Source organism: Artibeus jamaicensis, unplaced genomic scaffold (assembly GCF_021234435.1).
Source record: "Artibeus jamaicensis isolate MK-2021 breed Jamaican fruit bat unplaced genomic scaffold, CSHL_Jam_final contig_851, whole genome shotgun sequence".
In the NCBI taxonomy this organism is placed as follows: domain Eukaryota; kingdom Metazoa; phylum Chordata; class Mammalia; order Chiroptera; family Phyllostomidae; genus Artibeus; species Artibeus jamaicensis.
The window spans coordinates 14,391,648-14,419,634 of record NW_026521986.1 but is presented as its reverse complement, the minus strand read 5'-3'; the positions used below and the strand labels follow the sequence as shown (position 1 = coordinate 14,419,634).

The window sequence follows — 27,987 nt, the reverse complement described above, 5'->3', positions numbered from 1 at the left end:
GTTCAAGAGCAGGCTGACTGTCACTTACTCTTGGTTTACCACCTCCTCATCCTCTGAGGACGATGCTGTTTCCTCCAGGTCCCGGGCCATCACGATTGGCATTTCCTTTAGGGTTTGTCATGCAGTCAGCAGACAGGGGCCTCAGAGACCTTTCCTTGCAGATTCACAGGATCAAACAGTTTGGGTGGCACAGATACCTGTGGGAGAGCCAAATGGTATAAAACACGACGCAACGTCTACTTGCTGATTACTGCTGATGATCTTCCAAGAATATTTACCTAAATGGTGTCCAGCCTATAGAAGCTTACTGTCTATCACAGTTCTTCACATATGCTCCCAAAATCAAGGGTTTTTTTCCCCAAATATACTGTGTGTCCTCTATGTATTTTAAGAACTCTTATTAAGTTCAGGTTTCTCGTTTTTCTTTTATATATAGTGTCTAACATGCACCAAAAAGACAGACTTACTTAACTTTTGGGAGTAGTCTGAGGTAGGAGAATGCCTAAAACACAGATTTCTTGCTAAAAAAAACCTGACCAGGGCTAAAATTAAAAATTCAAGATTTAAGATCCTTGCAAATATTTCTTTAGCCTCTATGACAAACACACAGATAAAATGCCCTCATGTTTCCACTAACATTCAACCACTGAACCAAAAGATGAATATATTCTCCTGAATCAAGATAACAAAGAGCCAAAAAAAAGTCCTTCCAACACTCTCAAAAATTACTCTCTCTTGTTAAAAATCACAATCTGTGACCTGAATCTCAAATACACATTAAAATTAAGATATTCCCAATTTCTAATCTAAAAAAAATCTCCATAGGGTAAAAGTATATGTTCACTGTGTTTGAGAAAGAATAGAGATTAGATAAAGGCAATGAAAATTTTTAAATGATCATAATCCCATAATCCAGAGATAACTACTTGATTTGAATCTCTCCAAACCTCACTTTGCTATGCATTCATATATACAATCAAATTATAAACTGAACCAAAGGTGCCGATCCCAATAACGATCCCTACGGATAGATTTTCAGCGGAATGGGCAATATCTAACAACCTCCAAAAGCTTTCTTCTGAAGATTCCCAATAGGATTTCTCAATATTTCACAAAAGTTGGCATGTCCTTTCAATTAAAAAAAAAATCTCCAACCAGGAAGGGATGCCAACTTGTCCTAAACTGCCTGCGAAGAGGGTACAGACAGGGCAGGACGTCCGGAAGAAGATTAAGGACACTAGTCCAAGAAGCGTCCACGCTCCTAAAGGATCAACCCCCTCAGCCCCATCCCTGGCTCACCCCAATCCCGGGTAGGTCTGCAGATGGTCTCCGCGGGAACGATGCAGGCTACTCCGCTGAAGCAATTAAGCCCAAAGCTCCCGGAAGCCCACAGCTGCTCCCGGACTCTATTAGGGAAATGCAGCTGACCGCACCCGCTGGGACGCGGGAACGCACCTAACTAAGGTCGCGGAGGGCGCAGGCGTGTACCTGTCTCATCTTCCCATTGCTCCGGGGCAGGCAGGCCGGGATCGCGCTCTGCGACAACTTCTCTCTTCCTTCCCCAGCCCGGCTCACTGCTGCAGCGGACGGCTGCTTCCCCCGTTACTACAACAACCAACAAGCAACCGCCCGCTCGGAGCCACTGCGCAGGCGCCCGCCACCCGGTGCGGACAACGCTCGGCTTCGGGCGCAGAAGAATGTCGTCACCACCGCGCAGCGCGGGCTCAGAGCCTGATATCCGCAGAAGAATCTTCTTCTCTCCGATGATTTTTCCACCGCCCACAAAGGGTTGAATCCGAGCCTAGAGTTCTTCCGCCACGCTCAACAGGCGGGTTTACGGTGTGAGCGGCGTACCCTGGGTGAGACTTGAACAGCGGCAACCGCTGATTGGCAGTAAGGGTTCACGCCCCATCTCCTGCTCGAGCAGAACGGGAACAGCCAATAAGAGCGAGGACTGACAGAAACGGCCCAATCGTGGAGCCTGGTGAAGGTGGGGCCGAGACGAATGGCTCAGGTAGCCCGAGGAGCTGTTTTGGGGTAGAATCTTTGCTGCTGTTGCTAGTGCTGGTGCTGCTGCTGCTGCTTCTGGGCTGGGAGTCCAGTCGCCAGGTAAGGAGAATATTCCTTGATGTGTTAGTTCTTTTACCTCCAATTTGCAGGTGCGGAAACCTAGGCTGTAAAGTGCAAATGATTTGCCCAGGGTCACACAGCTACTAAATGGTGGCCAGGATAGGAACGCCTCTCTCCTTACTCAAGTTTTAACACCACACCTTTGCTGGGCTGGGCCAGGGCAAAATCTGAGAATAGATGTCGGGTAATCTGGGAAGCCTTCAAGCTTTAGGGAAGTGGAGTGGAGGGACTGGTAGAGCAGTTCAGAAGAATGCTCAGGCTCTGCCCTCATCAGCTGTTGGGATTTCTAAGAGCTTTTGTGAAATGAAAGGTGTAAGTTCTATCAAAAACAGGGGGCCATCCATGCACCTTTTCTGACGCCTGGAAGCGTGACCCTGAGTCTCCTATTGAGGGAGAGTAAGAAAGTAGGGAGAATTGGGGAGCAGGGGTGGGAGTGGGGGCATATATTGGCCCCGGGCTGTAACTGCTTGTGATGTTTGGTAAAACCCTGTTATTCTCTTTGGACTTGGACAAAGTCCACCCGGTGATCCACCTTTCCCCAAGGGATTTATTTATTCACCCTTCCTCCTCTCTTGTTCTTTTTTGTTTTTTGGTGCTTCTCGCTATCTTAAGCTATGTCTGACTTTGATATGGATCTGTTTCACCTGGGAATTGTAGGGCCACACTGAAACTTTTTCTGCCAGAGTGTCCAAAGAAGCCTGATAGTTGCTCATCACTTCAAGCCCAAGAAGTTAACCTGACAGCAGAAACCATGGGCCAAAAAACATAATGAAGATGAAAACTAATACTATTAGATGTACATAACTTAGTATTTTCTATACAACCTGAAGACGAAAGAGGATATAGTATGATTGTCTTCCTCAAAAATGGAGACTTCATCAAAATATTCTCAGTGGGGCAGCATTGCAAAGTAGGGTCCAACAGACCATGCCTCATGTCTCAATCAGTCAGCCATATATTAGCTGTTTAGCTTCGAGCAAATCATTTAGCCTCTCTGTGCCAACCCTCATGTATAAAATGGAAATGTTACCAGTGCCTACAGTATATGTTGGATGCTGTCACAGTTCATGGCACATACCAGCGCCCAGTAACTGTTAACTATTATAATTTCTCCCGCAACCTAGTGCCATCGTTGTTGTTTCCTTCTCCACGTAGTTTCTTACTAGTTCTCAAGTCACGGCAGTTTATTGAACTCTTATAGTGTTCTTCTTAGATTATGGAGCATGGTGTACCTGAGAGCAGATTAGAGAAAACCTGAGGAAGTAAATATTGCCCTCCCACCATTGGTTCTACTGAAATGTGTAAGCCTTCCATGCACTTGGAGGGACCTGTCATCAATAGCCAGACAGGTACTTGTCAGTAGATTTGTTGATACAATTACCTTTTGGCCACCTGCATTACAAAGGAATGACCTGAAAAACCAGTCTAGAAGTAGAGATGTAAGACTGATTCAGCCAAGTAAAAAGAATCCTGATGTAAGGGTAACATTTTGGAGAAGTTGCTCAAGACAAGGGTAAGTATTGTGCCATTTTTTGTAAAGTATGCTGTTGATTCAACACTATTAGTATGACTAACTACTGAGACCAGTTTCTGTAAGCCTTACACATAAATCCACTTTGTTACTTTTTAGAAATAGTTGTACACCTCCTCTTCTACTGCTCCCTTTTTTATCTCCACCTTTTCCACTGGGTTTGTCATGTCTACCCAATGCATTATTTAGCCTTTTTCACTCAGGGTAAATGTCAAACACACTTTGGTTTAGGGCAAATGTTCAAAGGCAGTGTGCTAATTCTGTGAAGGTCAAAGTAGTGTGTTAAGGCGAGTGGGGGTGGATGAGCCCAGGGGACTTGCAGAGGAATTTATGAAGAGATGGACAAAAGAAGCTTGGTATAGCCCTCTCAAATGGGACACAGGTTAACTACAGGGGTGAGAGAGCTTATGGCCGTAGATTAACCATTTGTTGTCTCACATTCTCTGCCTTTGTTTCCAAGGCAAGAAGCCTTCTCACACATCCAGAGAGTCATGAGCCGTTTTCTGAATGTATTACGAAGCTGGCTGGTTATGGTGTCCATCATAGCCATGGGGAACACACTACAGAGCTTCCGAGACCACACCTTTCTCTATGAAAAGCTCTATACCGGCAAGCCAAACCTGGGTAAGAAGTCAAAGGACTGCACCTTCTGTGGGACTGACTGACCTCGTGGTCTGTACATGAGAATAACTGACTAGGAGACATATAAACAAAATGCAGGTGCCCATTTCCCTCTCCAAACCTATTTATTGCAACTTTGACCCCCTAGGTGGAGCCCAGGCATGTATTTTTTAACAACTATCCAGGTGATTCTGATGCTGCCTAATCTAGCCTTTGGCAGCCAATAGAGTAATAAATTTCATGGATAGCCCTAGGGCCATTTTTCCCTCCAAAGCCTCTCTGAATACCTTTTCATTCATTTTACACTGCCCTAGGCAGTCTATTAAAAAGCATTACAAGAGCAAATGAGGAAATAGAGTTACTTGGTGACTCTGTGAAGCTCCATGAGAAAGCCATAAAGAAGCTTTTCATGTCATTGCAACCATCTTCAGAAATCACGTCATGGCACACATGTTACATTCCATGTTGCAGATGGAGAGTTACTAGTCCATGGTCTCCCCAAACTGGAACATAGTCCCTGAGAAGACAGCCCAGATCCCTCCAAGTTTGTCTCCCAAAAATGAAACTTCAGAAGGTCATGGTGGCCTTTCCCAGTTTCCTGAGCCTCCCGAGGACAGCGTTTTCACGTTTCAGCTCGCACTCCCTCCCGCTGCTGCGTGGGGTGGTTTGAGCTGCAGCGTGGTTTCACGGCAGCTGACAATTCTGTGTCACATTTATAGCTAACCCAGATTTGGGCTCTGACCCAGCTCGTTTTTCTGCAGCATCCAGGTACAGAATGAAATTAAGTAGGCTCGGGCTCATTTTGAACAGCGCTCAAATACAGTAAGAGTGTATTTGAGGAAAGGGGGCCAACACAGTTTCACTTTTTCACCCTCAAACACTGCCCTCAGTTGGTCTAGGAGTCCCGTACAGATTCACGGGATTTTAGAGGTTATCTGGTCTAGCTTTTTGAATTTAAGTTGAAACAGAGAAGCCCAGGGGTCATGTGACTTGCTGAAGGTCATAGAGCTGAGCAAAAGAAGGGTGTGTGTGTGTGTGTGCGCGCATGCATGCATGTGTTTGTCTGTCTCTCTGTCTGTCTGTTTCCAGCCCAGAAGTACAGACTGCCTCCTCCTCGTGATCTGGGTGCTGTCATGGTTCTCTGCTGATTATATCCGTACTGCAGTAGAATTTTACCTGATGCCTCATCTAGTTGGGTTGGTGAAATATTTCACTTTCACATCTCACCAACTACAGACATTTCCTCAGTCTTTTCATCTGAAAAGCTATCAAATTGTTTTAAGATTTTATTTATTTATCTTTAGAGGGGAAGGGAAAGAGGGAGGGAAAGAAATATCAATATATGGTTGCCTTTCTTGCATCTCCTGCTGGGAACTGGCCTGCAACCCAGGCATGTGCCCTGACTGGGAATTGAACCACAGTTGTTTGGTTCGAAGGCCCACGCTCAGTCCATTGAGCTATACCAGCCAGGGCTCAAATTGGTTTCTAAAGAATGTAGCCCACTGGGGCTAACTGCTAGATATTTGGTTGGCATATAGAATTTTTTTCACCTGGCTACCATCCAGAGGTCTTCTACTGAATGCCTTAGGTCAATGGCTGTACATTGCAATCACCAAGGGAGGGGGTTCTGAGAAAATGCATATGCCTAGAGGCCCACCTCCAGAGAGTAGGATTTAACTGGTCTGGTACCCAGGTCTTGGTAATTTTATAAAACTTTTTCACTTGAGTCTAATAAATGCCCAGGGTCCAGAACACTTGCGGTGGAATATCATCCGTACTTTCAGGAAAAGATATTTAATATAGCAGTGTCGGAACACAGCCAGCAAGAACAGGGTGGCCTTGGCAAATGCTACAGAAATGGTGCTTTGTTCCACTACCATGTGCATAGGAAACCAGCCTGGTCTGGGCTCTGTCCAATAATATGGATGTGGATTCAGAGAAGACCCAGGCACTTGGGTCTCTGAAAGACCAGATGTGGCCATCATAAAAGGATCCTTTATTTCTGAGTTCTCTCCTACACCAGCCTTGAAAGTCTGCTGACCTCCCAGGTATCTTGTATTGCCAGACCACTCTCTGCAACATTCCCCCAAACCTGTCCTGACCCAGGTTCACTGGGCTTCCCCAGCACCAGACTGGCGTCCAGGGCAGAGGCATAAACCACTACATCTAGCAGTTATTTGCTCAAGTGGGCTCTCTGTTGGATTGCCACTCTGGGAGCTCCCCTGCCCAGCTGCAGGCATTTGAAGAGGAGCTGAGCAGTTCTTATTCCAGAACTCCTTCCACTCCTCCTTGTTCCCATGTGCAGCACCAGAGCCTCCACTGTGCCCAGCCAAAGGGAGTTCAGGTCCAGCTCCCTGCCTCCCCTGAAACACCAGTGAAGTAGGAAGAGTTTGGAAGGGACCCTGACCTTCTTCTCAATACTTTTGCTTTTTTCTGCTACACAGTGAATGGCCTCCAAGCTCGGACCTTTGGAATCTGGACACTGCTCTCATCAGTGATTCGCTGCCTCTGTGCCATTGACATCCACAACAAGACGTATGTAAGGGAAGGAAGAGTTTAGCATCCTTTTATTGTAACTTGGGTGTTATGTATACCCACTGTGGTCCTCCCCTCGGAGACCTATTAATTTTGATACATCAGCCTAGGATGTGGATCATAAAAGGTCCGTAAGTTCCATCCCTTCCAGGCCTAAAGAACACAGTAGGCCTAGCAGGTCTTTAAGGTTTGAAAATTCTTTTGAACTGACATAGCACGTTGGCAGTGCTCACCCAGGGTCCTGCATCCAACCCCCTACTTCTTTACTGAAGAATCAGCCTCTCTTCTACTAAAGAAGTACAGTAGTGTGCTCTTTTTAGAGCAGCCACCCACGCATACCTTATTCTCACATGCCCCCTTAGGCAGGAATGAAAAGAATTACAATGCTAAGAAAAGGAGCCTGCAAGTAAACTGTTGTGTGCTTACGCAGAGGAGGTTGAAAGAGGACCCAGGACTCCTCTGTGTTCTGCTTCTGGAGGGCACTCAGATGAGTGTGGGACAAGCGCTTGGCCATAGCCTCTTCTAGAGAGTGCTGTAACCAGTGCTGGCCACTGGAGGGGGCTAGAGCCCTGTTCCCAGCAACAGTCATCACCACATCAAGGAAAAGTTTGCTCAGGTCAGAGTGGGTGAGGCCACAAAACACCAACTTCACATAAAATATTTTTTCCATCTGACCTAGACCCTCAGCATCCGGGGAGGAGAGGAGGTAATGATATTTACTGAGCCCGTTATTTTGCCAGGAGCTTTCATGTATGTGGTCCTGATTAAGTCTCCCAGCCGCAGGGGGAGGCAGTGATTTTCATTCCCGATTTTGCAGGTCTACTCATGGGAGGTGCAGTTGATTTAATCTGAGAAAGACTGACTCAAGTGGGGTTTGAAGCAGAGCTGTTAGCCCTGCAATCTCTCCAACTTTACTTTTTATTGAGCTTGAAACTGGTTTATTTGTTTTAGGTTCACACAAATCTGGGGAATGTTGGTTTAGTGTAAACAGCCTGGGGCCTGAGAATGAAAACAAGTGCGCTCTGGTCTCAGTTCTATTAGTGAAGAGCTTTGCAGTGGCCTGTGCATTGTGTACCTTTCGCATGTCGGTCTCTTCATGTATAAAATGATGCTAGTGTTTCTGTTCTGCCTCTCAGGGTGCCTGGGTGGGAGTGAGGATTGAGTAATCATTCTAAAGACCTTTACCATGGTGAGGAACTGCTGATAGATCCAAGGGGTAATATATTTTGTTTGCTGTGCTTTTCAGAACGGGCAAAAGCAACTCGGACTTGTCTTCACCTGTTACCCATTCATTCCCCCACCTCCCAGTACACGGCCACTGCAAATGCTGACCTGTGTTTCCAACCACGTCTTGGCCTGGGACTTTTGTCTCTCCGTACTTCTGATGTGCCCTCTGGTTCTGTTCCCTCCCTAACTGGAAACTCAAAGTCAACTCCCATGTTCACTAAATATATAAAAACTTGCACAGGAAGCATGAGCATCAAATTTAAGACCCTTTCCTTCTGGGGAGGAGGGAGGCAGGAGAGTGGGATCCGGCGCGATAAGGATCACAGGGTGTTTTAACAGATAACTAGTATTTCATTTCTTAGAAAAAAAGTATGTGAGGCGGAAATGTCAAAATGTCTAGATTTGATGGAGGAAGGTATTGGTTGTATAGGGGTTAATTATAGTATCCTATTATCTATAATTTTTTGTATGTTTAGAGATTTCATAATTTTAAAAATGTCAGTTTAAAAAAAAGATGTCAGCAGTCCAGGTGGTCGATCATTCTGTAGCTTGCCTCTTCCCCACCCTTTTGTCAAAGCCGAGGAACAAGTCCTCTTCCCATGAGATTGTCACCGGGTCCTCCATCTGACCACTCTCCCAGGCTAAGCCCAGATAACCAGCCCACAGTGCAAGAGCATGTAAAAGCACCTGAGGGGTCCTTGCTACTCATTCCCCTTCATTCTGTGGCATCCATCATATGAGCAGCGACCAGCCCCTGCCCGAACACCTGCCAGGTGGGCGCAGATTACCGAGTCAAGCCAGTCTGAGTAAGTGGAATATATAAGCATGGCTGATCCAAAAGTGTCTACACTGCCCGGAATTGCCAGAATCCAGACCCTGCTTTGCTATACCTAAGCCTTGGAGATCCCCTCCAGATGCCTGGACCATTCTCCTTTCAGTTTAGCAGTGGAAACCTTCAGGTTTGCCCTAGTGGGGAGTGGATGTGACCGAGCAGGCAGCTCTTTCCTAGGACCGCGGCTCCTTCCCTTTAGCCACAGCCACTTCCTGGGTTGCTACTTGTGTGCTTCAGGCCTGACCATCACTTTCCCTCTGCACAGAGCAAGCAGCACTCAGTTCTTCCTTCTGTCTGCTCCACTGTAGGCTCTACCACATCACGCTCTGGACCTTCCTCCTCGCTCTGGGGCACTTCCTTTCTGAGTTGTTTGTATACGGGACCGCAGCTCCCACAGTTGGCGTCCTGGCACCCCTGATGGTGGCAAGTAAGCATGCACCACCCTAGACCTCCCACGGGAACTGTCCCAGCTCCAGTAGGCGTACCAGGGGTGCAAGAGAGCACCATGCGTACGTGGGCCACTAATCCTCTGTCTGTGTTTAAGGTTTCTCAATCCTGGGTATGCTTGTGGGGCTCCGATACCTAGAAGCAGAACCAGTATCCAAACAGAAGAAGAGAAACTGAGGCCAACATTACCTCCTCCGAGACTTCATCTTCCATCTTGGCTGTCTTCTTCCCTCATCCTCCGAACTTTCATTTTTTTTCTTTTCTGCTCCATCATCAGCCTCCTTCGCTGCCTCCAGTCTTTTATGTCGTTTTGGTTTTTTATTACATTTAAAGATATCACATGCACACAGAAAGTATGTTAACACTTAACGAACAATTTAAAGAATCATTTGAAAGGGATGCTTCTGTAAATCCATCCAGATCAGAAAATTGCCAGCACCTCTGAAGCCCTCCATGTGCCCTCCCCCCACCACAGCCTCTCCGAGGATGTCTTTTGAGCCTTCTGCCATTTTCCTGCTATTTCTGCCCCTTGACCTGCTTTGTGTGGGGAACGTACGGACTGTGAAACTCAAAGCTGCTGCCTCACCCAGAGCAGCTGCCACCAAGGGCTGCTTCACGGGGCTGTCCACACGCGCTGGGCTCCTGTGCCGCTGGACCCGGGACTCCCAACCACCCAAGGAGCAGGCAGTTCTTCCAAGAAGGGCTCCCCTGTGAGCGTGCGTGGCTGACATCCTGTATTTCAGACAGATTGTGGTCGCAAGAGTCTGGGCTGTTTTTAGACCTTCTGGTCAGCTGTATTTGTTTAAGAGTTTTGTAATAAATTGAAAAACCCTCTGTGCTGATCAGTCCTTTTACTTTGACCACCCTTATGCCCAGAGCACTTCCGCCCCCCTCTGAGCCCTAGCGCAGGAGAACCGCAGCTTTCTGCTGCTCAGATGCACTGTGCTGAGTGGGCCAGCCCAGCAGCCAGGCAGATGGGCTGCCTCCTGCCCCTTTCATCACACATTCATTTCTCTCGAAGTCAAATCTTCCTCCTCTCCTGCCCCCACTTCAGGATTCTGAGGCCACAACTGAACAGTCAGGGTCCTTTCTTGTTTTCTCCCAATGGAAGAATCAGATTCTTGAGAAAGCAGAGGCGAAACACAGAACCAGGCAGCACAGAAGAAACAGTGGCGCGGCGATGGAGAGGGGAGCACTGAACCCCGAGGAGAGTGCACGGGGCGGACAGCTGCTCCCCAGACACAGAACCTGCAGCACACAGACCCAAGGGCCCGTTCGTGATCTCAACAAGTATTTATTGAGCACATACTCCACGCCAGACACTGGGGGAACAGAAATGACTGACCCAGGCAGTGACCCTGTTCCCGTGGTCCATCCTTTGTAGGCAAGGAAATGGAAGATTTGCTGCTGGGCTCCCGTGTGCTTTGATGACGGTTTGGGTATGGTCTGTAAAGACTCTGTCAATGAAAATCTGTTTTTCTCTGTTAAAAATTTGACAGTGAACTAGAAGTAATATCGCTGTAGGTACAGGTCTCTCTGCCCACAGGAGGGTGTTTTTCTTCAATTCACAGACTGACACTGGGGTCTGGTGCTTTGGAGGCTCCCAATTCTTAACCATTTCTAGGTGAAAGCAGAAAAATCCACGTTACTCAACATTCTCCAGACAGTTCAGCTGAGGTAACAAAACATTTGGAATGTTCCCACCCACTGAAGTGAATGGTAGGTATTTGAATCGAGCAGGTAGAGTCTTAAAGGGAAAACACCCTTCCACTTGGCTTCAAGTCATCCCCTTTTGGTTTGGCCAGAACGCAGGTCATGTGCATTGCTTGGTTCCCAATCCGGCAGAGCAGGTGCGGGTCCATTCCTTTTCCCACTTGTCTGCTAGTCTGCGATGGGTTCACAGGAGAAGCTGTGGACAGAATGGCCCGTGTGGCCTGAAGCAGTTCCCGCATGTGCTACTTAACAAGGCTGCCTCATAGCTGCAGGCTCCATGGGCCCCCAAAGACTGGAATATACACGGACCCTAAAGGAAGGAAAATTCTGGAATGTTGCTTCTCAGGGGGTGCCCTCTGCCGGATGCTTCCTGCATTGGGACTGTGTTTCCGGCTCGGCGGAAAGGGCAAGCCTGCAGTCTCTCTCAGCCTGAGCCCTTGCTGCTACTCATCTGGCAGTGAGGTGCCCGTGGGGGCGTCCCGGCCTGTAGGCCACTCAGGTGCTGAGAACGGTCACCACTGGGATGGCCCACGCCACACCCGCGCTCCTCCAGCACGGGGGCCCCCCTTCGGCTTCCTCCCAGACAGAACGTCGAGCAGGGAGTGCCAGTCATACAGGCGTCCTTGTGCTGTCCTTGAGATTAATTTGGCAGCAGCGGGGAGCACACTATGTAGCCAGCTGTAAGAATTCTGATACTCATTCTGATATAGAGGAGAAAGTGAAGACAAAAAGAGAGAAATGGCATCATATAAAGAGTTTTCAAAAGAAGCATTGGCTTTGCTTGAAACTGGCCTCAGTGGGGCTTCCGCTCACTGGCACTTGGCCCCCGCTGGGCAGCAGGACCAGCCCCAGGCGCTAGTGTTCTGTTCTCTTTCTGTAATCGTGGAGCCTTTGTTGCTCTAAATAGAATTTAAAATGGTAGCGGAAAAGCCAACAAGTGAAAGAATAACTGTGGACAGTAGTAAGAATTCTAGAAAATAGCTATTGTAATCAAGAAGGGGAGGGGAGCACCTAACATATCACCAGGAGGAAGGTAGGATTTTAACTGAGATTTCAATGCCCGGGTAGTGTGTGTCTGAAGATTCTTGGCAGATGTTGAGGTCAGCGGGAGCGACATCTGAGAGGCAGGAGCAGGCTTGTTCAAGCAGTACGATCAAGCAGTGTAACTACAATGGTGAAGTTAGGAAGTGGAAAGCAGCAGATCAGAAAGGGAGGCAGGAGGTTTCTAAGGCTTAGACGGTTTCTAAGTTTCTAAGGAAGCTTGAAGTTGACACTTAAATGCCTTGGAAATTCTCTATCAGCTAAGGCTCTTTCGCTGAGTGAAAGAAAATCTACCTTAAACTAGCTTAAACAACAAAGACAGCATTGGCTCACAAAACTGTAAAGTTAAGGGGATAGTAGGCTTCAGGAACAGTTTGATCAGGACACAGCTCCATTTCTCTGTGATTTGTTTGGCCCTGCCCACCCATGCTGGCTTTGTCCTCAGGCTGGCTTCCTTTATGGTGCCAAAAAATGGTTGCAGCAGTTTTGCTCACATCCCCACAATACCATGTCTAGAAAAATAGCTCAGTGCCAAGAACTACCTTTCCCTTACCAACTATTGTAAGGAGATAGGAAGAAAAGCAACAGTCTTACAGAGTTTTAACATTTGGGTGGAGATCCACGTGGAACCCACCTAAGAAAGGAGTGAATGCAATGATGATTCAGATCCTCTAGGTGTGCATCACGGAAGTACACTTCCAAATAAAGATCCCAGAGGATCTACAGAGATGATGTGCATTGTAGAGTTAGCAGACACTATGACTCTTAGATTTCCTGAACAGCCCAGACTTGGCTCCCTTCCTAAATGATCTACAGCAGAATTGCTAACAGACAAGGTGCCAGAATGCCACCAGCACAGGTGTAACTCTCTGGAGAAGACGTGCACAAAAACTGAGGGCAGTTTTTGTAGCAGACATAAGCAGCAGACCCAAGGCAGGCACAACTGGGAAGAAGGGAAGGGCGGCAGTAAGGTCAGAGGAAACGGCATTCTACCGAACCGGGGACGCTGAAACTGGGCTCTGGCCAGCGCATGCTAGTACGTGGCCAGGGTGGCGATAAAACAAACACTTCGGCCACCCTTTGAGGCAGAGCCCAAACCAACAGAGGGCTGTCCCATCCACCCTTCTGCTCAGTGAGCCTTCACGTGTCCACAGCACAGAGAGCGGTCAGGGCCAGGCGCTGGATGTTGCATGGCCGGCTCCCACGTAGGCCGACGGTGACCTTTACAGCCTCATCTTTGAAAAAGAACCCACTAGCATGTGACACCTATGCAAACGGAGGGCCACTTCTACGGAAGGCCACAGGAGCTGCCCTTCTGGCCCCAGTCCTCCCCCCCACCCTGGACTGCACCCCTCCAGGCCTCAGAAATGTGCGATAATCCCACAGGGATTACCAAAAAGCCATCTCTGCCCCATCAAATGACAAGGCAGACCTCTTGGACAATCTTTAATTGCTTTCAAGCATGTGGCTTACAAATAGAAAATAGATTATTTTTTAAAAGAAAGCAATGGATTTGGTAAATATCTTGTTAATACATTTTAAGGGGCTGAAGAATATACACACCTTTCTCCTCATTAAAAAGTGAGGCCTACTTTTTCTCCACCTCTTCTCAACCCCTAACTCACTCCCCCCCCCCCAAGTGTGCACTTCTTTGATTCTGTACGCTGTCTGTACACACACACACACACACACATGCACGCACACCCCTGGCTCCCCAGCAGGGGCCCGAGCCCCCCAACCCTTGCTAGCACAGGCTGCTCCGATATGCTGAGTCCCGGGCAGTAGCCAAGGCAAAACAGCACAGTGGACATGAGTGAGCTGTTCAGTGTATGGGAAAATGACCAAAATGTCTTTTTTTCAGGAGACGCTACCCAAGCCTATGAGTAGAGCCAGACAGCAGGTTCCGCAGGAGAGACGGTCAGCTTGGGTTGCCTTAAAGGGAATCCCTTTACATTCATAACGTCTGATAAAAGGTTATTGCCAGAAGGGGCTGGGTGTGCAAATACTGTCCCCACCAGAGGTGGGAGCCACTCACTTCCAGCAGACTTGAGTCCCAGTCCAAGGCCACCTTTCCTTCTGCCCCTCTCATCACAGCAGCAGCTTTGGATTTCTCAGGGGGGAACGAATCAAGGTTTGTTTCCAGTAACAGTTACAGGACACTGGCTGGTATTCCCTCCCTCCAGAGAAAACGAGCACCTAGTTTCTCAAGGCGGTGTCCCGACTGAGGCATCAGAGGTGACCGTGACACACAGAACCTCTGTAGAAAAGGACCTCCCCTCTCCAAGTCAGCTGCCTGGGTTCCCCAACATGGGCCTCATGCACACACTCAGCAGGCAGCCCCTGGCTCCCTCACACACCTGGGCGGGTGCCTCTCCCAAGTCAGCTGCTCTTTCATGGCCACAACAAAGTCTTTCTCAAATTTATTGACATTTGGTTTGATCAGCTGTTAGGACAGAGGGTTTGGAGACAGACCCCAACATTAGGCCATGAGAACCTAGGCCCAGAGTGCCCCTGGATTTCTTCAATGGTGCTTTCTTCCCCACAGCAACCTAGCAGTCAGTCTGATGACCCAGCAATGACTCTTCCAGAACAGCTGCTGCTCCTTAGAATTGGGCTTCTAAGGGTCTTGAGACACCAGAAAAAAGTTAATATCCTGAATAAGCTTTCTTTCTGTGATAATCTGGCAGACTTTCTCCATGAGGAATGGAGGTGAGGGTGGGGAAGGCAAGGTGCAAAGCCAGGATCGACCCCACCACTTACCAGCCTCTCCCAATGCCAGCTCTCAGAGCTTAGAAGGGGAGGTAGTGGGAATCAAATCTGCACGGGGCAAAAGGTATGATTTTCCCCAGCTAGACTATGCAAGCTCTTGAGTGGGTTCCAGAAGCATAGGCACCGCCATCCAAGCCACAAATATTCCAGCCAGTCCTCTCCAGAATCTGCTGGCAAAGACCTTTGTGCTGGCAGAGGGAGCCATGCTGGCTGAAAGGGGCCGGGGGGGCATGTTCTGTGTTCCCTGAGTCGCAACCACCTTTTTCTCTCAGAGGTGCTCCTCAGATGCAGTGGTGGGTGCTTTGCTGGTATTGTTCTCCTCCTTTTCCTCCTTTTCCTCCTCTTCCTGGAGTTTCTACAAGGCAAAACAAGCAGGCAGTCCCTTGGGTGGAGAGGCACGGGACTCCACCCAGGCTGGAGCAACTCCCTGTCAGTGACTGTAATCAGCAAGAAAAACAAGAGCCACAGGCCACCCAGCATCTTTGAGAGTGAGCAAAGGGAACAAGAAAAGAAGTGCCAGCCTCTGGTACAAGCGTGCCCCCTAAACACAAACTCACACACATGCCCATGTACACAGCTGTGCACACACAACCCCATCACAGTGTCATCAAAGGAAAAACCAAAAAGGCCAGCTTTCTGAGATGCCACAGTCACCACAAACCACCCTGCCCTGAGTGCCACTGTTCTCCGCTCACAGTCCCTCCCCAGTCCGACAGCCCACAGGTCACCTGCACTGCCCATTGAGTAGCTGTCCAAGTGCCACGCTGCAGCTCCCTCTGAATTTCCAAGTACCCCCATTTGGAGGTAGCCACCAGCATGAGGAATAGTATTATGATGTGTATGAAATGGATACAACAAAAATTTTTTATAAAGGCAGGATGCATAACTGCATATATAAACTCAGTGACTAAAATATATATATACTTAATGCACAGAAAAAGAGACTTTGGGACAGTTTGGCTCTGGCTTTCTCAGGCAGAGATGGCACAGGATTAAAGGAGTCTTCTGAGTCACATTTGTCAGGTGGGTTTGGAATTAAACATGGCCTGGAAAATATCCTGTGGGGACACTAGGGGCATACAGCCACCTTGGGCATTTGCTCTTTAAGGAGCACTCTGCTTCATAGCTCAGGGGCTCCTCTAGTTAGGGAGAAGGCCTTGGGCTCCACACAGCCCTGCGCAGCCAGAACCATTTGGCTGGAGGAGTGTGTGCAGGGCCGAGTTAGAGCCTGTGTCAGCGGTGCTTCCCCAGAGCGTGTCTCAGGGCCAGTCCGGGGCAATGACAACTGTGGACATCAGCCTTCCCACTCTCAGTTTGGTTAACTCTTTGGGTCCAGGTCAGCCTCAGCCACAGGAAGCCTTCATTCAGGCAACACAAGTCAATCAGGTAGTCTCTCTCTCTCTCTCTCTCTCTGGCACATGTATGCATGTGTACATACCCACACATGTGCACACCTGCACACACATCTGCACACACCTGCCTCCTCCAGAGCCATTGCCTTGAAATCAGCCAGAAACACAGATTATAGTGGGAATGGAAGTACAACCACCCTTCCAAATGGAAAAACATGGAAACCTAAACTGAGACTTTCATAGTCAAGGCTGGTCATTACCCCAGCCCATAGATTTTGTATCTTTTTACTGAAACCATACACCTCCCTGAATAGGAAGAGCAGTACTGGCCAGATCTGCTGTGTGCCTGGCTTTACCTGGCTCTGATAGCGACCCTGTGTGCTAATGTGCAGAGCTCACACACACTGACTGCCAGGGCGGGCTCCAGAGAAGGGATGCTCTGAGACAGCCCCAGCTGCCTGGAGCGAGGGCAAGCCCAGCCTGACTCTGACCTGCTCCTGACAAGCTGCCCCAGATGCACGAGGCCCAGAGATGTACAGCGACGTACCCAGGGACACAGACAGTGGAGAACCATCCCCGGACTTGCCTTCTATTCCTAGTCAGTGCCATTCCCAATGCTCCAAAAAGCAGGGGACTGAGCGGACAACCCCAAGCTTGTGTAACTAACCTGGCCTGAGTGCACAAGGACTTGGTTGCCGTAGTGAAATCCTGGAACAACCTAAACATTCAACAAAAAGAAATGGAGGTGTGCAGATATGAGGTTACAGAAGGTAATGGTGTGGAAAAGAGTCAAACTGTACTAAGTAGACAAGCAAAGCAGGCAACCGAACGTGCACAAGCATTCCTGCTGGAAACAACGCTGACGAGTGGGCTAGAACGTCACGAGGCTGTCTCTGGGCGCCAGCACTGCCGCAGCCTTCACTTTCTTCTTGCGGGCATTGTAAAGTAAACATGGCTAAATCTCACATCGATCGACACAACTCGTCACATTCCAAACTGAAACCTCTGCAGGAGACATCTGTCCCATTGTATTCCAGGCACACTTCCCCGGCTCATTCTACCTTCACCAAACCGTTCCAAATCACCAGCGCAAGCCCGCCTGCTCAGCGGCAATGCCTGGCCCCCAGCCCGTCTGGGGAGGGGCATTCCTGCCCGGAGGCTTCCCTGTCTCCCCAGCAAAGTTTCTGGCCGAGCTCCTCCCTCCACATGCCGCTGCCAACTCCAGTGTGATATCAGGAGATGCACAGGAAAGTACTAACGTGAAAGTAACTATCATCTGTCTGCCAACACGTGTCTGTAACACGCTAAATACGTCTCTTTCAGACACCATTTCTGCCTTAGAAAACTGGCAGTTCTCGAGCGGACACACAGCGCCAACTCTGACACGCGGCCGGCCCCCGCACTGTGAGTCGGGGTGGCAAGGACCGCACCTCGCTGGAGGACGGCTTAGCTGTACACACCAAGGTCTTAAAAGGGTGCCTGACCACTGAGCCACTGCCCGGGGCAAGGCTGCGCTTCAGCGCATGCGCAAAGTTTCCGCTCCCAGAACATGACCCACAGCGCGATTTAAAACAACAATTGGACACAATTTAAATGTCCATGGGCAGGAAAACTGTTAAATCATGGCTCACCCACAGAACAGAACACTGTGCCATCATTAAAATGTGTTGTTTAAAAACAAAAGTATGTTGTAAAGGACTAAGGAGCTGGTAAGTGTTCACCACGCAGATCAAAAACAAGATTCCATGTTTGTTTAAAAACAATTTATATGTGTGTGTATATAACATATAGATATACATATACACACATATATATATTATTCAGGGATATGGACACATACAGGTCAGTGCAAAAAAATAGCATCTCACCTCTGGATGATGACATTACAGGGTAATAATGTTTAAATTTTGTACACTTTTCTGTACTTTAAATTTTTCTATAAAGAATATGTATTACCTCTGTAATAAGTTTTAGAGGGGTTTTTGTTTTTTGTTGTTTACAAACAGCCCACTCTCACTCCTCAGATTTAATGGTTCCCAGCCCATCAGAACAGAAGGGAAGTGCTTTTCTGTTGCAGGTCATACTCCTGGTTCTCTCCTCTCCTACCACCGTCGGCTCCTGCCTCCTGACTTACCCTTTTAGGGGCCTACTGGCCATCCATATGGCCATAGCACTGCCTAAGGGGCCATCACAAGCCAGGGGAGCCGCTGCCTTGGGGACTGAAGGCAGCCAGGCTCCCACCTTTCCTGTCCAGCACTGACCCCAGGCTGAAGCAGCAGTCAGGGCCCCAGAACTGGGCTCAGGAGGCCAGGAAGGGGTGGGTGCTGCTCAGCAGACAGTGACCACAATGACACGCTCTGCAGACCAGAGCAGGGAGGCCAGGAGAGGAGGAGGACGCTGGAGAGCAGCCCGGGAAGGAGCGGCAGGAAGGTGGTGCTGAAACAGCCGCAGGGGAAAAACTCTGGTGTCAGGTTTGTGAGCGTGGCTACTCCGGGAGCTCCCCCACCCCCACCGTGCTGCCCGGTCCTCAGCCAGGGACCCAGATTTCAGCCCAGTAAGCTCCCCATACATACATTCTCAGGAGTTTCTTTGTTTGCTTTTTGCCTCCGGAGATCAGCCTTGATGAATGCTGAGGTCAGGGGGTCGAGAAGGAAGAGCATCAGAGACACTGAGTTATCAAGCAGACCACTGCTCAAGTTCATCCAAGAGAGGGAGTCCCAACTTTCCTAAGGGTCACAGGTGTCCCAGACCTGTTCTGGATATTTCAGGAAGCTAGGGGCACACTGTCACCTAACCTAATGAACCCCGGAGATCACTAGTACCCCTGACAGGCAGAAGCCAGTGACAGTGGCTTTATAGATCACTTACATTTGCCAGAGCGATGGCATATATTGCTCTAATCCTCACAATAGCCCCCATTTTGTAGATTAGAAAACTGAAGGCTCCCAGAGGTTGGCCCACTTGTCCAAGGTCAAACAGCTCAAAGCCTGGGATTCAAACAAGGGTCTTCTATCTCCAAAGCCCAGGATCATTCCACCAAAATATGGTACTGCCTCCCAAGCCAATTTCCTGACAGGCCCTTCCCTCCACCCTACGTGTGACCCCCTGATCTGTACAATCAATCAGGACACCAGGTCCCAAACTGCCTAAGTCCATGAGCAGCCTGAGCCTCATCTTGTCCTAAGGCCCCAACTCACCAGTGAGGGCTGCTCCAAGGGTAAGGAAAACACACAGAAAGATGTTCCCGGGCATGGTTCCGTAGTTCTCGATAATCTGGCCCTGGGAGATGGTGAAGATGATCCCAAAGACCTGGGAAGGAACACAGAAGACTGGAAACAAGTGGCCAGTCAACTAGCCCACAGTAGAACTGAGCCGCCACAATGCAATGCCCAAACCAAGTAGGACAAGGGACAAAGAGCCACTGTACCACCAAAGAAGACCTACCTGAGCAGACACGTTGAGGAGGCCAGACGATATGCCTTCCGATTCTGGATAGGTCAGCTCCACGGCAAACTCAAATCCCAGCGGCAGGTAGCCAGTCATAAAGAACCTGAAGGCCAGGTCACAGAAACGAGGTGATGGACGGCTTCCAGAACAAGAAGGATGGAGAGCCCACCTCCCCCCTCAGAACTCCTTTTCCTGCTTTATTTCTACCCACCAAGACATGCCAGACCCTGAACGATCAGGCCACTCCCTGGGAGGGCATACCAAGGAAAGAGAACCCTGCAAGCCAGGAAGACGTTCATACGTAGGCTTTGTACTCGGGAGGCCTCTGTACTGAAAAGCCCTGCTTCTTCTACATCCAGCCATCACTTGCAGGCAGGGTCAGCATTTACAGGAGGGCGGGGACATCTGGAGCGTTCGGCCCTTGGCCGAGAGATTCTATGTCCTGGGTACAGGGGCCCTGTGCTGGAAGTAGGAAGTCCCTGGATGCTGAACAGCATCCTCAAGATCGTGGGACCTGGAAGAACTCAAGGTCGTCCTTATTTTCCCCCAGTGAGTCACTGAGGCTTGTGTGTTCTCTCTCTCTCTCTCTAGCCCCCTCCATCCCACACATGCGCACACACACTCATGTGCTGCCCACAGTGAATAATTAGGACGTGAAGCTGAGCAGAGACCTCTGCTCAGCATAGGAAGGAGTACTCTTTCCTATGCTTTCTCAGACAACAGGTCTAAGGAATTTCAACCCTAATTTCTTGCATCTGCACCACACTTCTTGCTGCTTTCACATCTGTTGTCTCTCTCAATCTGTCCAACAGCTCTACAAAGGCAGGCCACCTGTCTTCCTTCACACATGAGGACCTGGGGGCTCAGAACAGTTAAGTGACATGCCTGTGGTCTACCAGACAGTCAACGGCAGAACTGAGGCCAGGACCCAGACTTTTCCATGCCCCCATGTGGTCCTAGGCAGAGCTAAAAAAGACTCGGTGAGGGACACACTCCATTCCCAACAGTACTGATGGGCCTGGAAGCTCCAGGTGGTCTTTTGCAGTGCTACATGTAAACAAGACCTCTGATAAAAATAAAATGTATTTTCACATGCTCCTCAAAGGAAAAAAAAACCTCTGGCCACCAATTGCACATCTCCACAGAGACCAGTGAGAAGCCAGCAAAGGGGTCAAGATCACATCCTAGGAGGCCAGCAGCTCTAAAAGCCATGGATGGTGCTTCCCAGTTAAACCTATCAGAGGTCAAACTTACCCCAGTGTGCCAGCTGTGATGAACACGACCCACAGGTGCCCCAGGCTCAAGGTCACTGTGTACACCACCATGCCCACCAGAGTCATAATATAGACCGCCAGCGTTGTCTCCCTACAAGCAGAAACAAAAAGTTGACTCATGCACTTCTGACTTTAACAGGAACATTTGTTCACTCGTTCATTCATTCATTCTACAAGTATCTATCGGGCACCCGCTGTGTGTCATGCCCTCTGCTGTGCGCTGGGACATCTGCTCTCACAGAACGTTCTGTCTATGAGGTTGATGGACACCGAACCAGTGACCACACAGATACTTATTCAGTTACCTGCAGTCGTTGCCACAGCGGGTGAGACCAGGGAGTCTGAAGCCATCTGCTCCATGCGTTTCCCCTGCAGACCTCTCTCAACAGTATCAAGCTGCACTTTGCCACGTCACTTCCTACCCATAGCAAGAAAGGCACAGCCCTTTCCTCTCCTCATGCCCGACAAGAAAAACAAACAGGACAAACATCCGTGTGCAGGACTGCCCCAGAAGCCTCCCAATTCTGCACGTCTGCTTTGCCCAAGGTCCCATGACTGATCCCAATGCTGAGAAGCGACCCGACTTTTAGATTCTCTCTGTCATCGCTAACGTTCTTCCTGTTGCCATCTGCAAAGTGCAGCAGTTTTTCCTGTTGCGTCCGAGTGACTCCAGACAGCAGGCACTAAGAGAGAACACTCTCCAGCACTCAACTAAGTAAGTGTCTGATACCAGTGAGACAGCTCCACTCACTCCCTGTCACATTTCCCTCTGTCAGTCCCATCTGGAGGACCATCAGCAATGAGCTGGCTCGTCACAGGCTCATCCTGCTGGTGTCCCCCCCGCACTGCTCCCACAGTGCCCACTCTGGACTCCGCTCGGCCCTGACTCCTATTTGGCCCTGCAGTCCTCTCCCAGCTCTGTACATGCCTCTGCCCCCCCCTGCCACCACATCGGGTCTCAGACAATGAAAGTTTCAAGCCTTCACACATGTCCCCTGAAGCCAGAAATGTGGTGGGGGCCACAGCACCACCACAGCAAACACATGCTATAGTAACGTGAAATTCATCCCCACCCGGATCTATTGGGTGCTAGGAATTCTCGTAAGCATTTTACATTCATTTATTATTTTACTCAACAATTATAAAAGCCCCAAGAGAGAGGTGTGATTACCCCTACTTTTATAAATGAGGAAACTGAGGCTCGGACTAGTTAGAACTAGTCCCAGGTTACCCATTGAGTGAATGCAGAGCTGGAATTTGAACCTAGGGCTGGAATGGGAACCCTGTGCTCCTGCTACTATTGCAGGGAGGATATTAATACTCTGTGTGGTTGCTGCTTTGGAAAAACTCAAGGCCACAGCCTCTGAAGGATGCCCCTCCCACCCAGTGCTTCAAAGCGGCTGCCAATAGAGATTTATCCCTCTTTCTGCTCCCCGCATCTAGTCCGACCGCCCCCTCTGCAGAAAGCAACTTCATGAGCACCATTCTGTCTCCTGACCCCGCCAGCTCATCTTTCACCAGATTTGCTCAATCAAAGTTTCATCCTGAACCACTGACCCATCCAGAAAAACTATCTGCAGTTCCAGCCTGTGACAAATGGGCCTGACCACCCGATTCCAGCCTCTAAACCAGGAAGGACAAATCCGGGAGCCTCAGGGAGAAAAGGTCTTTGGGAACTGGCACCCCAAAGAGCAGATTACAGTTTTCGCTCAGCATTTCTCTGCCTGGGCAGCAGTGCAGGGAGTGTCTCCTGCTGACCACGGGATCTAGGCATCGAGCAACCCGGACGAACTGGCGACCTCTAGGTCCCGAAGTGTCCTCCCCAGGCCTTTTGCTGCATTTTCATCTGCATCATCTGTGGCCCACAGTCCAGCCTAGTGACATTCCAATGCCTCCTTTTCCTGCCACAGAGCAAGCCCCAGAAACAGAGATGGTGCTGTTCACTGGTTTGGGGAAGGCCAGTCCCCACTGCTCTTGCATGTGGCTGAAGCAAGTAGTTGACAGATAACAGAGACGAGATGGCAGCCAAGCTCCAGCAGCCATTAATTAAGCGAAGCCAGGTTTTTTGTTGTGTTCCCAGAGGCAGCCACATCCCCGGGGATGGCCCCAGCTGGCCTGTGACTAGAGCAGACACAGCGAGACCTGGTCTGACCAGAGCCTCACAGAAGTGGGTTTGTGTGGCAGAGAACAGGTCTGCCACTGTCTGTCGCCTCCAGACACTGGGAACTTGGGAGGCGTTGACAAAGCAGCCCAGAATACTGCCCCACCCTAGGGAATGACGACCCTGGCAGCTGCCCCACTGGCCAGCATTAATTGAGCACCCAATGCATACAGAGCACTAAAAAGATGCACTAAGAAGAGAAGGATACTGGGCCTCTGTTTTTTCCAGAGCCTTTACTCTGAGTCTAGCTCCTGAATTGAGGCAAACTGAGACAAATGCAGATTCAGGTGAGTGCCTCTCTGGAACTGGCATCCGTGATGGCAGAGTCCAGCAGTCTGTACTTTTAATACACGTTCTGGATTAGTCTGGCAGGTGACTGCACCGAAGCCTCAGAAAGACCACTCTGGACTCTCAGAAATGCATTGAGTGTCCAGACTCAAAGCACATCGCACTATTTACCAAGAAGGTAAAAGCAGTCACAAGATAATATGCTGCAAACCTAATACGTCAGCAGGACAGCAGGTCAGCAAGATAATATGCCAGCAGGACCAGTCCGAAGTAAGCACAGAGCACCACGGTGAAACCCATGCAGTCCGAGGGAGCCACGAGAACAGGCCAGTGAAATCACCCCACGTTCCACTGTCTGGGCTTTCCCCGCAAACGTTCCAAACGCTGGCATTTTTTCTATATTCGTTTTCACTTCTCCCCCAATGATCCCTTCCATGTCTACTGGGGGGGGGTAGGTATTGCGTTAGGCCTTGTGTCCTTTTTCTCTAACCTCCCAAAGATCCCCCACAGGGTGGGTATCATTTCCCTCGTTTTATAAATGCAGAAACGGAGGCCCCGGGAGATAAATTTGAACTGCCCTCTTGGGCACTCAGCTGCCACACCCACACCTTTGGAGCCACATTACTAACAAACACGTCATTTCAAATTGAGTCCCCGATTCTCAATCCAAGAGGAAGGGTCACTTACTTGTAGGTTTTGGACCTATCCAGCCAGACGCCTGAGATCATAGCCCCGAGCATTCCTGCAATGACAATGGTCAGGCCTATTCTCCCAGCATTCACCTCTTCCCCCTGGGAAAGAAAAACATAGCCCCCAAAGATCAGCCAGCGACAGGACACAGACAGCGCACAGTCGCCATGTGGTGAAGGGGAACAGGTGAGGAATCCTGGCTCCATCAGAGCCTGTTCTCAGAATGTATCGGGGCAACACGGCCTGTAATACAAAGCTGCCAATGGGAAGAAAATCGTAGAATAGATGCTCCTCCCAACATATTCTCAGAATCCCAGAGGGTGTATATGATATTAGATGCTGCGGTGAACCAAATTCTGTCCTTAGAACCACTTTCGGGTAGAGTTTTTAAAAACATGCAATCCTTAGAGCAACTCTTATATCTTATTTATCATTATTCCCATTTTGCAGAAGGGGAAATAAATACACATATCCAGACACCCCATACTTTGGTTTTTGGAGCTATCAGTACCAAAAGAAATAGGAAAATAACAGTTATATACATATATACATACATATATATATACATATATACACACATACATTATGAGGCCTTATTATTGAGCCAGGCACCATGCCAAGGATTCTCCATCATAATCTCATTTAATTCTCATAATTCCCCATCATACAGTTAGGAATCAGTATGCCCCATTTTTCACATGAAGAAACTGAGGCACAGTGACATAAACTTATTAGTCCAAGGTCATGAGGCATTTAAGTGCTGGGCTAGGATTTGAACTCAGACCGGCCACACTCCAAAACTGGAACACTTAGCCACAGCGGCTGCCTCTGCGGCCATGAGACCCTGTCCTCCACAAGGAGACTGGACCTGGAATCCCTGAATCCAAGACACGCAGTATCCCATTCCCAGCATCCAACCCTTACTGATTCTGGAAACATTTACGAAATACTTTCAGCTGAGTAACTAACGGTCCAATCAAAATTAAACATTGCCCATATTTTACAAATTAAATATTTCAGATGCAACTCTCCATATGTTTACCTACTGTGTTGCTGGGCACCATGCTATGTAATTTACAAGTATATGATATATATGAATATATAGACATATAATATTTACTTTCTAATCCTAAAAATAACCTTTCAATAAGTGACTATGCTTCTTCTCCAGAAAACAAAATGAGAGCTCAGAGATGCTAACTAGCTTGTCACACAGTTGAGTGCCACCAGAACCAGGGTTGGGACCCTCCAAGTCCCATAAGCATGCCACCATGCCATAAGCACGCTGCCTAGAAGTGGGAGACCCAAGAGCTAACTGCTCCCCCAGCTCCTGCTGAGACAGTCCCAGAAACCTCAGCCTCTCCGGGCCCAGCACACTTCCGGGACCCCCTTACCGGATAGTGCAAGATCACCATGCGGTTCAGCAGAGTGGACAAGGCATAAAAAGCCCCAGTATTCAGACCTATGGAGGGAGGGAGAAACACACAGCATTAGGGTCGGCCTTCTGCTGGGGCCACTGCTCACTTCCCCCAGCAGTTTGTGGGGTCAGAAATCCTCATCGTCATTGCCACTGTGAGTGGTGTCCTCAGAGAAGAAAAACCCAGGCAGTGTGACACTACTCTGCAGTTTTTCTCCAAGAAATACTCCAAAACAACCGAAAGTAGCCATTTCAGCTTATTCTCAGCTGCACAACACTGCCCTCTGCTCCCTCTAACCCTGCCCTGGGAACATAGGAAAGTGTTACTCAAAGGTCAGAATCATCAACATTCCTCTCTTAAGCCTTGGTTAGACCCATGTGGTAAGTAGAACTACTGGACACCTTCCACCTCCTCCTAATGAACCAGCCCCCTGCAGACTGCTCCAGACCTTTGACCCCTGACACCGCTCCCTCTGTGGGTGGTTTCTCACCTCTTTCCCCACCCCTCCTTCAGCTTTCTTCTCAGAGTCAATGTCACACAAAATCTTACATTTGAAACCTGAAAGGACCCTATGGAACATTTTGTTGCCTCTCCTAGTTCACTGATTCACTCAACAAATGAATGGAAAACCTAGACTATACTGTAAGAATCTGTGATTTTAGAAAATGAGATCATTTGTCCAAAGCCATAGAGTTAGTAAGTAGGATGAGACTGGAACTGACCCAAAGGAGAAAGGGCCTCCTGCCTTCCCTTCCTATGATGATGATGATGATGATGACAACGACGACGATGACAACGACAATGACAGCAGTCCATACTTACATACTAGACCCTGTTCTAAGCACCTTACAATCATCCCGACAACACTCAAAGGCAGGTAGTAGTATCATCCCTAGTTTACTGATGAGAAAAAAGCACACAGAGTTTAAAAACAAATACACCAAGAGACTTTTTAATTTTGACTAAATATTGAGGCTCACTAGACTACCAACTGGCGCACTTGGCATTAGACCCACTTAGAAGGGACACGGCTCCCAGGCAGGGCAGGCTTCAGAGCTCCTTTTCAGCAGGACCAGTCCACAGGGCCCCAGTCCACTGAGCCATCAAAAGCTACTCTCTTTAGTCCCCAAGGAGATGGCTCAGGTACAGGGATAAGTGGCCATGGCAACCACCCTGGTTTAATACCTGACAGGAGCCACTATTGCTTGTAACAACTACATAGGCATAGCTTCCAGGTGCCTGAAAAGGACAGGACAGTGAAAGAGTCACCATACTTCACAAAGCAAAAGAATGGCTTTTTGCCAGCTGTGAAAAAGCCAATCCTGTTGTAGTCATTTTTATCACAAGAGGTTGTTTTTATCATAAGCAATGTTGCGTAGTGCAGCTGACTTACATCCTTCATTAGGGTGTAAGGAGGAAGGAGGAAGGAGATACAAAGTTAAGTGAAGGTCAGATTCTCATGCAAAATGAGAAAGTTTTGCTTACCATTCCCACAATCACACAGGTAGTAAGTGACAGAGCTGGACCTGAACCCAGACTATGAGGCTCTAGAGCCCTTGCTCTTAATCACTCCGTTTTAGACCCTAAACAAAAAAGTGGTTCTTATGCATTTCCCCAGCTCAGATTACTAAAAATTTCCTGGGAGCCCTGCCTCTTCCAGCAGAAGGTCACCTCAGGAATTCAACAAAACTGGGTTCAATGCCACCTCCTGAGGGGCACAGGGCCACAGGGAGTCAGCAAACCAAGGACTGCCAGCAAACACCACTATGGCTGCACGACAGACCAGTGGCCATGAGGACTTTGTCAACATGAGAATGTCCAAACCTGTTGAGAAGACATGAAAGTCTACTGGAGGCAGAGAATACAACTGGAAGCAAGATTTCAACAGGCTGGGGGCAATGCACCAGAAAATCACAGTCTGCAGTTTCTTTCATGCATTTGAGGTTAGGAGAGAACATAAAGAAGAACATGTGAAAGTAGGGGAAGCGAGGCAGTGACTGGATTCCACTCAGGGGTGTCCAACCTGAGGCCCGCGGGCCACATGCAGCTCTGGATGGCTATGAGTGTGACCTAACACAAAATCGTGAATTTACTTAAAACATTATGCAATTTTTCTGTGACTACATGTCCCAATGCATTTAATGTGTGGCCCAACACAACTCTCCTCCTTCCAGTGTGGCACAGAGAAGCCAGAAGTTTGGACAGCCTTGGAACAGGATAGTTAAGGTTATGTGCTCTCTTGAGGGCAGTATCACTGTGGAAGGAAGGGTCTGAAAAGTTGGTCAGGTATTAGAAGGAGCCGCCTGAAAGGGGGCATTTCAAAGGTGTGCTAAATTAGATGCACAGAGATGTAGACAGGGCTTGCTTAAGGCAAAGACAAGCCTTTCATTAAATAAATTACCATGACCTACTCCAGTTAGGAATTTATGATCAGTTCACTCTCTGAGATTACTTTCCAGAGAGCCCCCCCCTTATTTTTGTCCACAACTTTGAGACTTTCAGCAACTTCTT

General features: G+C 48.8%; 3 protein-coding genes across 13 annotated transcripts in view; 1 reads left to right on the top strand and 2 right to left on the bottom strand.

Annotated features, from left to right (window-relative positions):
- The window catches only part of TTLL5 (tubulin tyrosine ligase like 5), a 259,197-nt gene extending 257,234 nt beyond the window's left edge, over positions 1 to 1,963 (bottom strand). For 6 of the 7 annotated variants that reach the window (XM_037145212.2, XM_037145214.2, XM_037145215.2 and 3 more), the window contains exons 1-2: positions 1,489 to 1,963; positions 29 to 197 (exon numbers count right to left, since the gene is read on the bottom strand). In XM_037145212.2, the coding sequence (XP_037001107.2) occupies positions 29 to 102 (74 nt within the window). In that variant the 5' untranslated portion in view covers positions 103 to 197; positions 1,489 to 1,963. Of the gene's footprint in view, positions 1 to 28; positions 198 to 1,299; positions 1,396 to 1,488 lie in introns of those variants that run through there. The other variant, XM_037145213.2, reaches the window with a different exon arrangement.
- Positions 1,964 to 2,000: 37 nt separating this feature from the next.
- Positions 2,001 to 10,157, top strand: ERG28 (ergosterol biosynthesis 28 homolog). Of its 2 annotated transcripts, XM_037145219.2 has the most exons (5): positions 2,006 to 2,109; positions 4,122 to 4,285; positions 6,727 to 6,817; positions 9,185 to 9,303; positions 9,421 to 10,157. In XM_037145219.2, exons 2-5 carry the CDS (start codon positions 4,153 to 4,155, stop codon positions 9,498 to 9,500), a joined length of 423 nt encoding a protein of 140 aa, XP_037001114.2. In that variant the 5' UTR covers positions 2,006 to 2,109; positions 4,122 to 4,152; the 3' UTR covers positions 9,501 to 10,157. The 2 variants fall into 2 exon arrangements, with proteins under 2 accessions (XP_037001115.2, XP_037001114.2); XM_037145220.2 differs by lacking the exons at positions 9,185 to 9,303; positions 9,421 to 10,157 and adding an exon at positions 8,064 to 9,178 and having other exon boundaries at positions 2,001 to 2,109; positions 6,727 to 6,821.
- A 440-nt stretch (positions 10,158 to 10,597) lies between these two features.
- The window catches only part of FLVCR2 (FLVCR heme transporter 2), a 58,818-nt gene continuing 41,428 nt past the window's right edge, over positions 10,598 to 27,987 (bottom strand). The window contains exons 4-12 of one of the 4 annotated variants that reach the window (XM_053673223.1): positions 25,453 to 25,520; positions 24,056 to 24,159; positions 20,900 to 21,010; positions 19,643 to 19,748; positions 19,396 to 19,507; positions 18,772 to 18,827; positions 16,866 to 16,916; positions 15,106 to 15,201; positions 10,598 to 10,943 (exon numbers count right to left, since the gene is read on the bottom strand). In XM_053673223.1, the coding sequence (XP_053529198.1) occupies positions 15,115 to 15,201; positions 16,866 to 16,916; positions 18,772 to 18,827; positions 19,396 to 19,507; positions 19,643 to 19,748; positions 20,900 to 21,010; positions 24,056 to 24,159; positions 25,453 to 25,520 (695 nt within the window). In that variant the 3' untranslated portion in view covers positions 10,598 to 10,943; positions 15,106 to 15,114. Of the gene's footprint in view, positions 10,944 to 14,485; positions 15,202 to 16,865; positions 16,917 to 18,771; positions 18,828 to 19,395; positions 19,508 to 19,642; positions 19,749 to 20,899; positions 21,011 to 24,055; positions 24,160 to 25,452; positions 25,521 to 27,987 lie in introns of those variants that run through there. The other 3 variants (XM_053673222.1, XM_053673224.1, XM_037145221.2) reach the window with 3 other exon arrangements.

What these genes read in the sequence shown, in the direction of transcription:
- ERG28 (XM_037145219.2), top strand. Translation starts at nt 4,153, where the DNA reads ATGAGCCGTTTTCTGAATGTATTACGAAGCTGGCTGGTTATGGTGTCC. An exon ending in TACCGGCAAGCCAAACCTGG is followed by an intron (nt 4,286 to 6,726) that starts GTAAGAAGTCAA and finishes TCTGCTACACAG; the next exon opens with TGAATGGCCTCCAAGCTCGG. An exon ending in ATTGACATCCACAACAAGAC is followed by an intron (nt 6,818 to 9,184) that starts GTATGTAAGGGA and finishes GCTCCACTGTAG; the next exon opens with GCTCTACCACATCACGCTCT.